General features: G+C 38.6%; 1 protein-coding gene across 1 annotated transcript in view; it reads left to right on the plus strand.

Annotated features, from left to right (window-relative positions):
- The first annotated feature begins 4,035 nt into the window (after positions 1-4,035).
- The window catches only part of LOC127052989 (mucin-5AC-like), a 55,223-nt gene continuing 40,735 nt past the window's right edge, over positions 4,036-18,523 (plus strand). Inside the window, exons 1-12 of the mRNA XM_050957189.1 lie at positions 4,036-4,133; positions 7,602-7,670; positions 9,550-9,624; positions 9,887-10,148; positions 11,158-11,272; positions 11,955-12,045; positions 12,471-12,580; positions 12,813-13,029; positions 13,394-13,519; positions 15,141-15,258; positions 16,657-16,795; positions 17,962-18,072. Of these exons, the coding sequence (XP_050813146.1) occupies positions 4,061-4,133; positions 7,602-7,670; positions 9,550-9,624; positions 9,887-10,148; positions 11,158-11,272; positions 11,955-12,045; positions 12,471-12,580; positions 12,813-13,029; positions 13,394-13,519; positions 15,141-15,258; positions 16,657-16,795; positions 17,962-18,072 (1,506 nt within the window). The 5' untranslated portion in view covers positions 4,036-4,060. The remainder of the gene's footprint in view (positions 4,134-7,601; positions 7,671-9,549; positions 9,625-9,886; positions 10,149-11,157; positions 11,273-11,954; positions 12,046-12,470; positions 12,581-12,812; positions 13,030-13,393; positions 13,520-15,140; positions 15,259-16,656; positions 16,796-17,961; positions 18,073-18,523) is intronic.

Below are 18,523 nucleotides of genomic sequence, written 5' to 3' on the forward strand. Positions count from 1 at the left end.
GAGGAAAGATGGGAAAGACAAGTGTGATGAGTGGTAGTCAGGTGCCTCACACCCATGGGTATCCCCAGGGAAACATCACAGGGAGAATACAGAGAAGCATGGAAGGCAGGTGGAGTGAGGCTGAAGTGAAGAGAATGTGAGGGAGGGGGTTGGAGCAAGCAACCAATCAGCAGAGAGGAAAGTCATGTTTTTTGCATGCAAGATTTCTGGGAATGACAGAGGTTATTTTTACACTTCAATCTGAGGTGTGTGCAGCTTGGGTAGACATACCGATGCTAGCTTTACCTGCACTAGCATGCACAAAAAGGCAGTGTTAGTAATGCAAATAGGTTCTGAGGGTCCCCGGCATGCTTGTACAGCCTGAGCTGAAGCCCATGCCATTGCACATATACTGCCATTTTAGCCAAGCCAATGAGGGGAGAGCTAGCATGGGTATGTCTACCTGAGCTGCAATCTCACCCTCAGACTGTAGCGTAGATATACCCTAAGAGAAATCTGGTACTGGACCTGCAGAAAAGGAAAGGTGCAAGTAATGTATGGGCTAAAACAATGCGGATTCAACTAGGAATGTTTTAATAAGGTGGAAAAAAACTCATTCCAGTTTGTAGTGCACTTAGACACAAGTGCAGGGTTACATTGGGAATTTATAGTAATCTCACATTATTGTGCTAATTCCAAGATCCACTTGACCAGGTTAGTGCCAGTAATAAAATTTCAAATCTTTCCCAGGAGTCTAAAAAAAGTAATAGTGTTATTACAAGAGTGTGGGTGTATTTAAAATGCAAAGTTTTAAAAAATGTGGGCTGTTTACTAAGCCTGAGTAAATGGTATTTCCTGGTTTAGGGACATTAGGACTGGTCTATGGCCAAATTCCTTCCTAAAGTAAAATTGCAATGTGATGTAAAAGATTTTAGAGTCACTACATCTAGTTACAATATTTGTAAAGCTTAAAATATAATAAAAAATAATAATTAGTGATCAAAGAGGAAGCTGCTATCTTGACATTCTGATGATAATATTTTATATTCTGGTAGCAGTCCCTGTCTAAGGATCTCAAAGAACTTTATAAACATTAAAACTTGCAGTCTAAAGGGGAAAAATATTTATGTGTGGGATTGGACTTCCAATTTTAGGTATTACAGTGGTTTGGGTTTGAATCCCATCAGTTTTATACAGCCATTGACAGATAACAGAATGGATCAATGGCACCATACTTGACAAATATATGGCATAATACAAACAAGATCCATATCCCATTTTTGTTTATTTTAGCTTTATGTAGGAAATTCAGATGACAATGGTTATAAAATATCACTGGTGGTTGACCTGGATAATTTGGCGCAGGCCTTATTTGGGGCTGGTAGATCAAATCACTTTGTCATCAGGCTATAAAACTAAGTGAGCAATATCTGTAATGCTAATGAATGAAAAATTAGTAGCAACTGACCACTTATCTTTTTTTATCTTCGAATCTTCAATGGATAGAATAACTAGGGATTGAATAGTCATATGACCGAAGTGCTGTGACAAACTCAATCCTGCTTCCATTAAAGTCAATGGCAAACCGCCCATTGAATATAATAGGAACAGGACCGGGCAGGACAGTATAGTGTAAATCAGGGATCGGCAGCCTTTCAGAAGTGGTGTGCCAAGTCTTCATTTATTTACTCTAATTTAAGATTTTGCGTGCCAGTAATACATTTTAACATTTTTAGAAGGTCTCTTTCTATGTCTATAATATATAACTAAACTATTGTTGTATGTAAAGTAAATAAGGCTTTTAAAATGTTTAAGAAGCTTCATTTAAAATTAAATTAAAATGCAGAGCCCCCTGGACTGGTGGCCAGGATCCGGGCAGTGTGAGTGCCACTGAAAATCAGCTCGCGTGCCACCTTCGGCACATGTGCCATAGGTTGCCTACCCCTGGTGTAAATGATAAAAAAGATTCAGTAGATTATTCTATGCTAAATGTTCTTCTAGGTTACAGCTGGAGGAAGTATAAGGTTTTTGTTTTGTTTTTGTTTTGTTTTTTGGTTACCTACTTAAATCTTTATCTACAATTATCCAGATAATTGCTGTTCTTATCATTCTAATAAATGAACACTTTTGCTCATGAAGTTAGGTTATGCAATGAGTTATAATATCCAACAATTAGTCAAGTCTGGATACCTATGTAAAATTCCACCAAATGTGTGTGAATTTCAATTTCCACATTTCTTCCTTCAACACTCTCCAGAAAGATTCCAAGTTAATAGATGATTGGAAGGTAGAGCATTAGAGAGATGAGCGGATCATACTGGTGATTTAATTCGTCATGAATAAATTGTCTCACTAGTCTCAACTGCAGTATATATTTAATATGGTATAGTACAAAGATATGGAAAGTTACAGAGCCAGAACATGAAATCCTGACTCACCCTGGAGCTAAGCAAAGCAATTGAGTAACTGTTCAACAGTGTATGTAATATGACACTTACTGAGATTTTTGGCTGTACAGTTGCTGTCTGAAAATATCTTTAGTCATTTTTGTCACCCATTCATTTGGGGCCAAATGTTATACTGATTTATAACTCCCACTGAGTAGAATTTCACAGAGTGTAATTCATGGTAGAATTTGACCTGTTGTTTTCTTCACTAGACTTTGTTTATTTACCTGTTGTCCATTTATTATAACACCAATAAACCATTTGAACTTTAAAAGTGTGCGAGAAAAGCAGTGTCTCACTTCCCTTCTATCACCTTGGAAATGGATAAAATATGAGCCTTTTACCTTTGTCCCCAAACTGCTGAAACTAATTCACCAAACATAAGCAGAGCCCACTAGAAAGGATACCTATGACAATACTAGACCTGTTGAAAGGTAAACTACAATAAAAAGACAACTTGGAAAAGTAATAGACCTTTAAATAAATGCACTGACCTGTTTACAAAAACTCATTGTTCACATTCACATTGTTCCCAATATAATGGAACCGTCTTAAATTAATTGTTAATAAAACATTTATTTTGTGCAACAAGGAAATGTACATCAAATTATATAGAATATACTGTCTTTTATCTGGGGCAAGAGAAATATATATGTTCAGTATGGATAGACATATATCTAAATATATCTGTTCAATTAATTATGTTTACTTAGGTCTTATCTACACATTAAAATTAGTCCAGAATAAGATAGGTTGCTAATTTAAAAGTTAATCCATTTCCAACATTAAACTATTAAACTAAACAGTTATTCTGGAACAAGAGCATCAGCACAGAGTTAATAAAGAATAGCTATTCCAGAATGATTTCCTGTGTAGAGAAGCCTTTAGAAGGGATACAGATTTGATCCAACACTGTGACTGAAGCACCTCTGAGGATAAGAATTCCTTCTATGGAGGGTATCAGTTTTTGACTATCCAGTACTGAAGAGCTTCACTGCATATTCCTGTACTGTGCCTGGCATGTGGATAACTGTTGGCCTTCAGTGATATTGGTCTCTTCATCTTCAGAAGCAGAATATTTATATACCAAGGCACAAAATCTCTTCTTAAAAGACAAGGATCCCAAACATGAAAAGTTTTATCACTTAGCTTGGATCAGAAGGAGTTAGTGTTTTGCTCACTGGAAAAATTAGACTGAAACCACCTGCTATAATCAGGATCATAAAAAAACTGCCTCTCTCTGATTCTAAATCCCATCCTCGACCCCACAAAAGTCATTCCTGAATTATATTTATTGCAAAATCTGTAATATCTGGAGACAGTAAGATTGAGCATAACTGTTCCTCATTGCTGCTCACTTGGAATTCCTTCAGTAGAAAAGTCTTTTAGAAAATAGCACTCCTCCCAGAATGCAAATACACTTGGCCAGCTTGTAAGGAAGTTAGAGCATCCTTTGTTTACCTATGCACCTGCAGAGGAAAGGTAAAATCCCTGAAGCTCCACCTTTTTAGAACCTTGTGAAACTATCTGGGAACTGTGCCAAAGCCTATTCTGTTGCTATATAAGACTTGTATAAAGACAAGTGCCTCTTCAGAAGCCTATAGTTCGGTACTTTCTACCGAACTCCAATCAAGATGGGCATAGGCTGGGGGGTACGAATACCACTATGGATACCAATATTAGTGATCACCTTTATGCAGAACAAAGGTAGGAGGCTGTAGTTGCTTTTTATTTTTATTACTTTGGAAAACTTATAATTTGCTTTGCAGTTGGGAAGACTTTTCAGTGGTTTCTCTTTGCTTTGTGCAACTAATAAGATTTTATTTGTAAATGAGATTTCCATGTTTTTTCCTATTCCTCTCCTTTCTAATGTTGCTTCACTGATTTCATATTGCCCTCAAGCCCAGAAAAAGAAGTTGGATGAATTGAAAAAAACATGGTCATCGGAGTTGTGTTGGCATAACTGAGAGTAGAATTTAGTCATATAATTATTCTCACTGGTCATTTTTACCAGTTTCAATAGTTGTTGTTTTTTTCAAATGTGAACATGGCAGGCTGTTAAAAACATGGCAACTTAATAACACAGACTGCAAGCTTTACATAATATCTGGTATTGGCTCCCTGTGATAGCAATCCTTCTGGTATTAAACCTTAAATTCACAGCTTCTTCTTTTCTGCTGCTGTTCCACTTCATTAATTCAAGACGGTTCACACTTCCATCTCTTGGTCAAAAAATTTGTATAAATGTTATGTTTGTTAATATGTCACAAAATAGAGCTAAAATAGACAAAATGTGCTTTCCACTCCTTAAAGTTAAACCTTTCCTAGAGAAATATATCCCTGAGTTTTTACGGCTGGATAAATACCAATCTCACCGGTTCTCTTTTGCTTTCAATTTTTGAGTGCTCTGAATCAGGCAAGTTCATAATGATACTATGATTATGAATAATAATATAGAAATCTAATTTCCAACTACAGATGAAGCCCGTTTTTATAGACATGACAACAAATGTGATCAATTTATGTAGCTATAACAGAGTAGGCTTAGGCTATAGAGAACATACAATGATGAAGGAGCACATTACTCATTTGAAATATAAACTTGACTTAAATACTGTAGATACTCTTAGCTGAAAAGCCTCTTGTGATGGAGGGAAAGGGTGTGATGAGAAAGATGACACAAAAAGAGCCAGTACAGAGTGTAGCATGAGAGACCATGGGTGCCAAGATTCTAGCTGTAACCAAAGGTTCTTATGGAGCAAAGAAATATATGAAGCAATGGCACTATTCCTGCCAAATGTCATCCTGTTAGATCCACTTTTAAAATCTACCCAGTGCCATAAGAATTTTAGTTGAATGGCAGTTTGCCTGCATAAGGTTAATATAAAACCTAAGGGCCCAATCCAACTCCTGTTGAAGTCAAATGGTGTCTTTGCATTGATCTTAAGGGGAACAGAACTGGGCCCTAAGTAAAGGTATTTAGGATTTTATCATTAACTTTTAACTGTCACCCCATCAGCAAAATAAGCTGCTATTGATATTCATGTCAGCCATGATTATCACTGAGTCTTTGGGTAAGGGTGACATAAGGAATTAGTCCAAAGTTTATCTTTCAAAGGATAATTTTTAATACATTTCTGAAACCAGGATCCAGATTGCACAGACCCAGCCTTCTATCATTTAAGAAGATGTTTTATATTCACATTCTGCTTAATCTTTTATTCACCTTTGTTAATTCATTCCATGGGTGAACTCATAAAATGTTAGTATCTAGTGTTTTCTGATCTGATGCACAAATCCTAATGAATAATTTTACTTCTTCCTAATTCCTATGCAGTTCCACACTAACCTTTATTAAACCTTGTTATACCATATTAAACCAAGGGATTAGTTGTGCCATTGCCAGCCACTGACAATGGGCATAGGTATGTGGCATGAAATAGACATTGTGCTGAATGTGCATTGAGAGGGAAGCAGAATGATTCCCTGGGCTAGAAAGCTAGGGAAGGGCACACAGTAGGATCAAAGGATACATCCTTTTAAAGGGTGCAGAGTGTGTTGCTCCAGGGCCAGTCTCAGTCATCCAGCTAGTGCAGATGGGGCCATGTCAGCCTCACCCATTTGGGATGACTAGCCTCAGTGGTGGTGCTAGCAGTCGTTCTGCACTCAGGGAATACAGGATGCTGCCTGCCGTTAGCTCAGGTGCTCCCCATGTCTGCTCAAGAGCTACTCTCAGTATTGTGCCCTCAGTATTCTGCATGTTCATTAAGCAGTGCTTTTTGTTAAACGGATTGAGTGCAGCTTTATATTTTGAGATGATGGTGGAAAGGAATGAAAGGAAGATCTTTGGGATTGTTTTTATTATTTTGAACAAGTATCAAGTTGGGGGCACAATCAATAATCTGAAATAAATCTGTCAGCTCCCCAATTCTATCCACATTGCTTCTGGGTATGTTAGTTATTATTACTGATGTTTGAAGTTGTGAACTAGCTATTACGGGTCAAATTCTGCTCCCAGTATCACAGCGTATATGTTGAACCTCTCACTCTAAACAGGGTTCTTCCACTATAAAACAGTTTTCTCTATACCCTTCTCTGGTTATTTGTTATTATTTCTAGAGTGCTCAAGATGTAAATAGGACTTTGCAGATGGTTCAAGTGTACAAATTCAGAAAAACAAAGAATCAAATGGAGACTTTGCTCTAAATAGTTTAGAAGGGCGGAGAGGGTACAGTGTGGCTAGCAAAGAAAGAGAGAAATTCTCCACTCAGTTTTCATTGGTATAATCCCAGTGATTTTGCTAGAATTTTCCTTGTTATAACCAAAAGAAAAAAATGGCTCAAGGAGTGATATATGGGTCAGGTTCTCAGATGGGGCCAATCAGGCCAGCTCCTTTAAGTCTATGGAGCTATACCAACTTACACTGCTAAGGAGCCACCCTGATAGTTGGTAGACAGGACCATGTTTTTAGAATGGATTTGGAGGAGGAGAGGGTGAGAGTTTGGTGGAGATTAAGTGACCAGCTAGCAGGTTGCTCCGGGGAAGCATAGGGAAAAAGCTCTCTGACTTTTAGCCCTCCTATTACCCTTTCCCAATGAACATGCATTCTGGTTCAGTCTCAGGGCAGAAGACTAAGAACTCCTACTCAGTTCTGATACCTAGGAGAAAATGTATAGGTTGCAAAGCCAGTCTCAGATGTGTGTGCTTTTTAGATAAATTAAGAATGGGGGGAGGAGGTTCTGTGATATGTATGGGGTAGGGAATGTGGGAGGGAATGGGGGTGGCAATGATTATGCACCTCAAGCAAAGTCCATTAGAGTCACTGCACAGTTCAGGCCCTCTATACCACTGTCACTGGCTAATCTATAACAACTTCTGTGGGGAAAAAAAAAAGCATACCAGCCGTCATGCCACAAGAGATCTAGGGGTCTTTTTTGATCTGAACTGTAACTAAGGAGAAAAATTCTCCATTTTCATCTTTTAAAATATTTTCACCCTCACAGCCTTTGCCTCTGTGTGAGTGTGTGTTTGTATTTGCCACAGCATAACAAACCACACTTACCATGCAGTTTCCCTGCCTAAAAGAATGCTACTTTTGCAGATTGTATTGTTTAAGCAGGTGTTACTGAAGAATTTATGAGCACAATCCCCCAAAGTAACTTTTTTTTTCTCCAGTCAAAGCACAATATGAGGACCAACAAGCAAATTATGATGACTATAATTATGTCCAGCAGGGACAAGACTGTAAGTGGTTTTTGTTTTATTTTATTTATTTATTTGTCAGTCTAAATTCAGTCAATGTTGTTTTAGAAACTCATTGCAATGGACATAGAATGATTAAAGTGTACTATGCCTTTAAATGAAGGGAGAGGAACATTTCTCTATACACAGTGTTCAGCTCCCTGGAATTGGTACTGTAGGGCCAGATCGTCAGCTGGTGTAAATTGTGAAATGCAATTGAAGTCAGTGGGGCTATGCTGTTTTGCACCAGCTGAGGATCTAGCCCACTGAAGCTACACTGTTATCTAACCTATAATTACGTAATAGGTACATACTGCAAATTTACAAGGTGTATTTTATGAGGGGTGTGTGTGTACATGTGTATCACAAAGATATTTGATAATCGGTAAGAAAAAGTACTTTTTTCATTCCATTGAGATAACTGCATCAGTCACGAAAGGCAGAAAATGAAAAATATTGCAGTACATGCACCAGAGATAGTGAAGATTTGTGTAGAAAATATATGATGCTGCTTGTTGGAACATATTAGTTATATGTAATAAAATAAGGGATGTGTATTGGCTGTTGGTATAACACTGCTGTCAGAAAAAAAACGATGTTGTATAAAAATTCTAATAAAATGTACCTTGTTCCTTTCTCCAGTAAATTTATTACACTATAATTTAACTAATCAGCCTGAAAATCTGAACCATAACCTAATCTGAAATTAGCAACCTTGACAAACCCAACAGCTGGAAGCTGAAGGTAGACAAATTCAAACTGGAAATATGGCAAACACTATTACACTTGAGTGTAACTAACCATTGTAACAACTGATCAAGGGAGATGGTTGGCTCTCTATCCCCTGAAGTCTTTAAATCAAGACCAGTTGTCTTTCTAAAAGAGATGCTCTATTTCAACCACAAATCATTGGTCTAGATAGAGCAACCACTGGGTGATACCATGTGAGCCATGTTATTCACGAGATCAGGCTACAGGAGCATAAAGGTCCCCATTGGCTTTCAAATGTATCAATTTATTAATAAAGATATCATCCTTCATTTACTCCAGGAGCTTAAAAAAGATCTCAGAAGGAGTTTTAAGGGACATTAAAACCATTCTTGACCTTTGCCTCCCAGTATACATGCAAGTAGAAAACTGTGGTGAGGATTCAGCAGTTGGTGTTGAGAAACTACATTGCAGCTTCTCTGAACCTCAAATCCATTCAGTACTAGAAACAAAGAAGAAATACTGGGGATGAACACAGCAAACTTAGGGCCAGATCCTGCAAATGGGAGTCCTTGTGTGAAAAAGCACTAGGTTCATGATTAAGAATTTGCAGAGTTCTGCAAGAATTTGTTGTCTGCCTGAAGTTGGCTGTATGTGAGTGTGTGTGTATACATGTACTTCTAGCTAAGAAAAGAATATGAGATCTAAACAAGTTCTGCTGTGGTTTCTCAACCCCAACCATTGAAGCTCTCCTACAGTTTTCCACTTTTACATATGTTGGGAGCCAAGGTTGTGAATAACTTTAATCTCCATTGTGTTGCCTGAGGTTTTTTGTATAGTTCCTATCGTAGATGAAGGATTAAATTGGTATCAGCTTGCGGATACCCACTCTGGGCAGGTGGGGTCAGATTCAGTTGGGCTTCTTGTGTGAGAAAGGACTACTGACTTGAGGAAGGGTTGGGAGAATCAGGCTATTAATGACAGTTTACATTGGAAGCCAAAATTTGATGCGGTGGCATTAAGCCATTAATAGACTCCATTGGAAACTTTCCAGTGAGCATTACTTGCAGTAAAAACCTTTAACCACTAATGAGGCTAAGAGATTCATATCTGTGTTTGCCAATTTGTTTACTGAACCTTTTGAATTAGTGATAATTGTATTTCTTTTTCTTAGATTTTTCTGTACCAGTAACTAAACCACAAGAAGTGACAATCATCCAACCACTGAGAACGACACTGCCCATAAAGCGTAAGTTAAACAAATGCCATGTCTTTGAGAGATTGATCAGAACTGTAGGGTAAGTGAAGAGATGGATAGACTAAAGGGAAAATTTAACAGAATGAATGCTATATACACAAATAAATAAATAGCTAGATGAGAAGATAAAACAGAGAATGGGTTTATTGTTTAGATAGATGGATAAATATGTAAATGAATTAGACAGTGAGTGAATAGAGGGACTTACACTGGAATTTTCAGTACAGCCCTACAACTTGTTTTGAATCCACAGCTGGCAACCCTGCTCACAATGGACGTGTGTGCAGCACCTGGGGAAACTTCCACTTCAAGACCTTTGATGGGGACATCTTTCACTTCCCTGGGCTCTGCAACTATGTCTTTGCATCCCACTGCAAATCTGCCTACGAGGACTTCAACATCCAGATCAGGCGCACCGTGCTGGAAAACTCTCCTGTGATCAGCCATATCACCCTGAAGCTTGACGGAATGGTGATTGAACTGACCTCAGACTCCATTGTGGTCAATGGCAACCCGTGAGTTCAGATGTCTTATTATCTGATGAAATTGGCACCATTGATATTCCCCCAATGGTCTGTTTGAAAGGATGCCTATTTCAGTCTCATTCCAGCAGGCTGCTCTAAAACAGCAGCAGCAGCTGAAACAGGGGAGTACAGAGCTGAGCTTTAGTCCACCTTTACAGATAACCTCCTGACCTATGTGCCATGCAGTTCAGGGGCACTCCAGACCCCACTCTACTGCTGTAATTTAGAGGCCTCTAGGTGCCATAAAATAAAGGTAGAATAAAAACAAACACAGCAAAATACCTAAATAAATCCAAGATCAAGAATACAAAAAGCCAGACACTGCATCAGAAAAGAAAGAAAGAAAGAAAGAAAGAAAGAAAGAAAGAAAGAAAGAAGAAAGAAAGAAAGAAAGAAAGACACAGTATATATAAGCAAAAGAACAAGACTCCTGAGCCTTTCCTCCTGAAGGATGCCACAAGTGTAAATTCCAGTTCTACACTAGAAAGCCTTTCATCTTGTTCCTTCAAGACTGCATGTGGGGAAGTCCAGCAATCCCAGCTCTGCCATTTCAACTGAGCTAGTCTTAGTTATGAAGAAAGAACAAAAAAAGAACAAATTCTCTCCAGAGAAGCTAGTCCTATATTATTTAAGGCTTTAAAATAATAACAGCAGAGCACTTGACGTGCACTTGTTAAACAACAGACAGGCATAACACTTTCTGAATTATATCATATAACAGACAGACCAGCATTTTGTACACTAAAACATCATGTATAGATGTACTGAAAAGGAATGGCACCAGAAAACAACACTGGCCCCACAGTACTTTGGAGAGCAACTGCATAGGAGATTATCCAACCCACCACTGAAGGTTTCCAGGTTGTTATAAACTTGTGCAGTTCATATTTAGCAATGTGTATTACTAGCCAGTTCCTTATTCAACTGAATTAAAAATGTCTCAAAGACTGGATGTCAAATTCTGTACTCCCACTTTAATTGCACTTTGATCTCTCTCCAGAATTCAGCTGCCTTTCAGCCAGTCAGGAATTCTGATAGAGAGAAGTAGCGAATATTTGAAAATCACTGCCAAGATGGGCATGGTCTTCATGTGGAACCAACTGGATGGCCTTCTGGTAAGAGTACATTCCAGATGTTGCAAAGAATACTTATTTTTAAATTATTCTGGCTTTCATGAGCCAGAGATTAGGTGATTTGGGATTTTTATCCATTTTCATTGCATTGTGTTACCCTATTATGCTTTCAATTTCCTTTCTTTTCTCAGAGCTCAGTTTACAATCACCATTCTCCTCAAGCCACTAATAGATCTTTGTAGTGAAATGTAATCTTCCTCAGTTACTAAATATACCACTGCTTTGATGTTCACAGCCCCTGTGGAATTCAGTAGCATAAACAATGGTGCAGAACTCCAGCAGTGGGAAGTCCACTAGGGGAGGAGACTGCAGTGAAGCAAAGTAGTCACAACTCTCATCCTGAAGTCCTAGGGTTATCAATAAGAAATCAATTATTATAAAAAAGACCAGACTTAGTTTAATCCATCATATTGTTCACCCAAACACTCATATCTAATGCAAAAAATCTGTCTGACCAAACTACTGCATGGATTTAGGTTTAATTTCACCCTGTGTCGAGAGCCAGCACCATGTCTATGCACCACTGATTTTGAAAACTTAAGTGGGATGTATGTAGTACACAGACTTTGTGGTGAACCTCTGGATAGTGGTGAATTCCATCCTTAACACCTAATACACTGTAAATTTTAACTCTGTGTGTAACTCATTTACCCCATTTTTTTAGGTGGAACTGGATAAGAAATATGCCAATCAGACCTGTGGGCTTTGTGGGGACTTCAATGGCATTCCAATTTACAATGAGTTCACATCAAACAGTAAGTAACAACATTATTAAGCACTGTGGTTTGATTTTCTTTTCTTTAATAGTATTTGTTTCCCATAGAATGGGGCACTGATCCATATACAAGTTGTGAAACTACATTGACGTTTAATATTAAAGTACACTGATGTTTAATATTGACATGCACTATTTTATGTCCTTTGATTTAACACTTTTATAGTAGGCATAGGGTATAAAGTGTAACAAGTGACTTCCTGGTTTTTTTAATATTTCAACACCAAACACTTGCCAGCTATTTAAACTTTCTTCATCACTCTTTCCTTTTGCTATCGTGGTGATTACCGTGGGCAACTTCATAAGGGTCAGTGTTATGGAAACACCAATCTCCACACAAAATTAGCACTGCATTTTCAAAGCCAGTAAAAGTGCCATAATATTTTTTTAAACTGCTTATTACAGGCATCGAGCTGACTGACGTGCAGTTTGGGAATATGCAGAAGATGGATGGACCCACAGAGCAATGCGAGGATCCTACATCTTCTTCTCTTTCAAACTGCTCTAATGAATTTGTAAGGATCTTTTCTGTAGTATTTTATTTTTCATTGAAATATGTTTGCTCCCTCCTCTTACCTCAATGAATTAATCTGGGGGAAATTTGGAAGAGTAGCAAAACACAACATGAAACAAAATGAAGACAATGGGATGTCTTTGGAACAAAATACTTTAAAATATCTAAATAAAAATGAGTTCCTTGGCGTTTTGTAAATTCTGCTGCTCTAACACCACTATTTTCCCTTCTAGAGTGCTACCTGCCAGACAGTATTGACTGGGGAAGCATTTGTGAGCTGCAATGCACTGGTGGACGTTCAAGACTATATTGACTCTTGCGTACAAGACTTGTGCCGCTGTGATGAGTCTATGCGTGATTTCTGCATCTGTAACACCTTTGCTGAATACTCCCGGCAGTGCGCCCATGCTGGTGGACAACCTCTGAACTGGAGAACTAAAGAACTGTGCAGTAAGTATCTCAAGAAGATGCTTTCTCCTATGCTTGCAACTAGTCACCAACAAATTCCAATAGTGTGAAATCTATTCCTGTGTGGACAGCCTTCAAAGGGCCTATGTAACATAATTTTCACAAAGCCAGTTTCAACCTGAGTGCATCAGGGCCTTACAGGAATTAAAAGTTTTAAACATTTTGCAGTGACTGGGGATGCCAGTATTCCCCAGAGGACTCAATAAAAAATTGCAGATATCACCACATCTCCTAAGGAATTCATCATCAGATACAGATGTCACCTCTCTAAGGTTTAAATAAATAAAAAAAAAGCAAGTACATGGGGATTAAATTAAGAACACTTTATCAATTTTTCTACTTTCAGACAAGACATGCCCTTATAACATGCAGCACGAGGAATGTGGCTCCCCCTGTGCTAACACCTGCACCAATCCTGAAAGGTCAGCCCTCTGTGAAGATCACTGTACCGATGGCTGCGTCTGCTCGCCAGGCAAGTTTATATTAATCTCTTTTTCTCATATTCAAAAGCTCCAACGCATTTACATGTACAGGTTTAGCAGCTTTCCTAGGATACATTATAGCTTTTAATGCTCTTTCCACAGTTACAGGAAGTTCCATGTTCTTTCCTTGAGACAGGTACATAGTTTCTATCTATGTTAATGGAAACATCATCCTTGATCCAGGCTGGGAGAGTTGGCACATCCTGGTAGCCCCCTGCTCTCATGCAGTCCCAGTCCCAGTAGTGCTGGCCTCTGGGGACATGAGTCTGTGTGGTCCTCGTTTTGAGCAGAGAGAGTGTCAGCACAATTCCAGGGGCTCAGATAGCGTAAGGCTCAGGAAATGGGAGAGGAAAGGTGTGGACGCAGATGCTGCGTTTAATCTGATTCTATTGGCCAGTGACTGCAGAAAGAGTCTTGATCAGAGATGGGTATCGGAGAGCAGAGAACACCCCACTGCAGGGTTGTTTCCTCACAAAGTGCAGGCAGGGCTTTGTTGCCACAGGCATGGGGAGCAAAGTCCTCACCCCTCCTTGGCCCACACAGAATCCATGTCTCCTGCTCCTCTGTCTGGTTTCGCTGTATTGCTTCATACTGCCGCAGAGCTCTGAGGAGGCCATTTGGGGATTGGCCCTGCTTTGAGCATGGGGTTGGACTAGATGATCTCAAGGTCCCTTCCAACCCTAATATTCTATGATTCTATGACAGGGGGTTATTCAGGACATGCATCTGATGTGCCACAAAGTGACTGAAATTAGTATGACAGCATACTACAGATGGAACTCTCTAACCTTGGCAGATTCCTTACTCACTGTGCACAATAAATAGATTACATTTACTCACCTTCTGCCCACAAAAATGTTTCCTGACATTAGCAACTTTGAGCCTGATCCTGCAAGGTGATGAACATTTCCTGTGGAGTGCTGCCTGTCCTCCTCTTCCTCTGTAAACACTGGGAGTTGGGAGCACTCAGCAGTTTGTAAGATCTGGCCATTTTCAGGAATTATGCATGATAAATGGGCATTAATCTGGTACGAGTACAGGTAGGTACAGTAACTGCCTGCTATCTTCATGCAAACTAAGTTCTCGTGCTGAGAATATTTGCTGACTGGAGTGAATTTATCATCTTCATCATATTTCCCATCCCTGCTCTTCAGCCCATGCTACATGTGTAGCCACATGTGGTGCTCCCTCATTTCCTCATCTCTTATCAGAATAAATTAACTAGTCTCCCTGAGACTACTATATGCTTGCTCTAGGGTGTATAGTGTTTACACTACAAATGGGTCCCCATGTGAATTTATAGATGTTTGCTCTATTTCATCCTATCACTCTGTCATCTTACAATTCAAATCAGTGAGGCACATATCACCAAGTCACTTACCAGAGTATCAGAGAATGAAGGAGCTCTAGGATTTCTGCCACTCTTTGATTGCTTACACAGTTATAGCAGTCAGTAGATAGCAGACATTCCATTATTACAATGCTTTTTATTTTTGCATTTCATCTGTAATAAAAATAAACACAACTTGTTTTATGACGTCTTCTATAAGAATGCTCTGAAGCAACACGGAAAGCATGACAAAGTGAATAACTTACTATTTCTTCCTCTAGGAACTGTGTTTGATGACATTAACAGCTCTGGCTGTATCCCTGTCAGCGAGTGCCCCTGCACCTACAAAGGTGAAACGTATAGTCCAGGTGCTTCTTTTGCATCCCAGTGCACTTCATGGTAATCTAGTATTTTTGTCAAATCTTTTCCTTTTTTTGTGCATTACCTAATCATTGTTGGCAGTGGGCAAGAAAACACTGATTACACAGATCTTGGGAATGAATATATTAGTCTGAAGCCTCTGAATTAAAATACTTATTAAAGTTATTTATCTTCTTGGTTTCTTTCTGTACACGAGAACAAAAACTTGAATTTAGACAAGAGTAATCTCATTTTCAAACACAGGCATGTTAACAATATGATCAAATCTAGTCACCGAATGCTCAAATCAGCCTTCAGTAACATATATCCAGTGACAGGTTTCAGAGTCGTAGCTGTGTTAGTCTGTTTCAGCAAAAACAAGGAGGAGTCCTTGTGGCACCTTAGAGACTAACAAATTTATTTGGGCATAAGCTTTCATGGGCTAGAACCCACAGCATCAGATGCATGAAGTGAAAAATACAGGAGCAAGTATAAATACATGAAAGGATGAGGGTTGCTTTACTAAGTGTGAGGTCAGTCTAAAGAGATAAATCAATTAACAGCAGGATACCAAGGGAGGAAAAATAACTTTTGAAGTGGTAAGAGAGTGGCCTAATCTGATGGTAAATCCAGTGGTGGACTCCAGCATGAAATATGCATGTTCTATATAAGCACCATTTTAAATTTGAAGACACACTGTATTACATAGTGAGATTATGTGTACACATATAACAGCTTCTGGATGTGAATTGATGGCTTCCCCCTAGCTGCTTAAGTATTACTTCAGTGTATGTATATGTGTATATGTATATAAAAAACACAAAATCTATTATTTGCAAAGAATTATTTAACATGCTCTGAATTTTGACTCATGCTAATGAAGGTAAGAGGCCAAATTCAGTGTGAGAAAAATTCCTTGGTATTCAATAATATTGCTTCCACTTTCACAAGGGCTGAATTTGGTTCAAAGATTTACAATGAATAGCTTTAGGTTAAAACATCATTACCATGAAGACAGAAATGCCTTTCCCTATTCATTCCGAGTTTATAATGCAATATCAAAAAGACAATGAGGAATCGGGTGGCACCTTAACCCAGTTCTTCAGATGCATGGAGTGAAAATTAGAGATGCAGACATTATTATACTGCCACGTGCAGAGAAGGGAGTAACTTTACCTTTTGCCCATGAAAGCTTATGCCCAAACAAATTTGTTAGTCTTTAAGGTGCCACCAGACTCCCCGTTGTTTTTGTGGATATGGACTAACATGGTTACCTCTCTCATACTTGACACAATGCAATATCAGTTAGTCTACTTGCAAACAGTGATAAAAACAGCAGGGGGGGAAATGAAGGTGTCATCTGTCCCCAATTTCTCCCATTTTTCTTAAGCTTGTGTCACTCAAGCTTAACAAACATCTCTTTTTCTTTTATTTCAGTAACTGTAGTGGAGGCCAGTGGAGTTGTGTCAGCCATTCCTGCCCTGGGACTTGCTCCATTGAAGGAGGTTCTCACATCTCCACATTTGATGAGAAACGTTATTCCTTCTTTGGAGATTGTAGCTATATCCTGACAAAGGTAACTATAATTGGGCATTTACTGCCAATGCAACTTAGTATAGGAAGATTCTTTAACTAGAGACGATGCAACTTAATTAGTGCTACTGGAAGTCTCAACATGGGGCTTGATCCAAAGACCAATGAACTTAATAGGATTCTTTCCATTGACTTCAACGGGCTTTGGAACAGGCCCAGAATGAATGAATGCAAAGACTTAATCAGGTAGCTGGATACATTAGGAATGTCTATTTTTTAGGGGCAGGGAGGTTTGCTTATGAATTTCATTGCATTTTCCAAATCCCCTCTATATAACCTGCAGATGGTTACTATACATTTTCAAATAAATCTCCTCTGTGCTGTGTTTTGTAATTTTTTCTTTCTGAGTAAAGTTAACCCTCCTTTCTGCCTCCATTATCACCCTTAATCCAGTTTGCACCCAGTTTGCCTTCCTTGATTAAATGTTCTTCATATCAGAAGCATCATTTATAGTTCTCATGCAAACTGACTATCAGCTTTCCTATTGCCCTTTCCCAATATACATGCATAACTGTTCAGTCTCAGAGCAAAAGAGTTGGAACTCCTACTCAGGAGTAGGATCTAAAATGTATGTGTGTTTTTTAGATAAATTAATAACTGAGGACTGTGATATGTATGGAAAATGGGATGAGGGAATGAATGGGAGTGGTAATGATTATGTACCTGAATAAGAGTCCATCAGAGTCATTGCAAAAGTCAGGCCTTATATACTGCTATCATTGACTTATATATAATGACTTCTGCAAAAAAAGTAGTAAAGACTTAATATTAAAAATAACACACAAAGAATTATCTTTCATCACCTAACAGTTGTGTGTTAGAAATCCTTTTCATGTAAGGTCGAGTTAAATTTTAACTGAAAAGAGAATGCCACAAAAATATCTGTTGCTAATCTAGAAATGTCTGAACATTAAGACTCCTGAAATCTCCTCATGGGCACCTCAAGTATTTAATGACATGGTCAGCTGATACTTTTCATTGTGTTGCACGTGTTTATGCCAGTTTACTTTGGTGAGTGTAAATGGGTGTGCATATGAGAGAGAGACAAAGAGAAGGAATGAGCAAAATTTACAATGACCCAGTTTACTCAGAATCTTATTTGATATTGATCCCTTTTCATTTAATGGGTTTGGTTTTTCTTTTTTTCAGCTCTGTGACAGTGATGCCTTCACTGTTCTAGGAGAAGTCCGCAAATGTGGCCTAACCGACACTGAGACATGCCTGAAAGGTGTAGCCATCAGCATAAGTGGAGGACAAACTGTACGTAGTAAAAACAGATACCCAACCTTTCGCCTGAATGTTTTTAAAACTGACAGTTACTGGGTAGTTAGCTGTGGGTAGGAAGGATGGACTTAAACTGAAGACCAGAGAAAAAAATTAGTGATCTGTAGCTTGCAAAAAGTGTTTAACCATCACCAACTAGACTCACCACAATTTCTGTTCCTGATGCAGTAGGAACTGTGTTCAGCCTTATGTTGTGCCCAGATAGAAAAATATTTGAACATGGATGGTCCTTGATCCCAAATCTTGTACCAATGAACATACATATGTAATGTTTGTGGTAGATACACACACAAAAAAGAACAGTGCAGCTAGGAAGTCAGCATTGATTTCTGTTCAAATAAGATACAACCTTGATCAAGCAAAAAGAAATCGCAGTGCAGACAATGGAAGTAAAGACGCTGGTAGTTCTCTGGCATTTACATTTTAT

Source organism: Gopherus flavomarginatus, chromosome 5 (assembly GCF_025201925.1).
Source record: "Gopherus flavomarginatus isolate rGopFla2 chromosome 5, rGopFla2.mat.asm, whole genome shotgun sequence".
NCBI classification, from domain to species: Eukaryota; Metazoa; Chordata; order Testudines; family Testudinidae; genus Gopherus; species Gopherus flavomarginatus.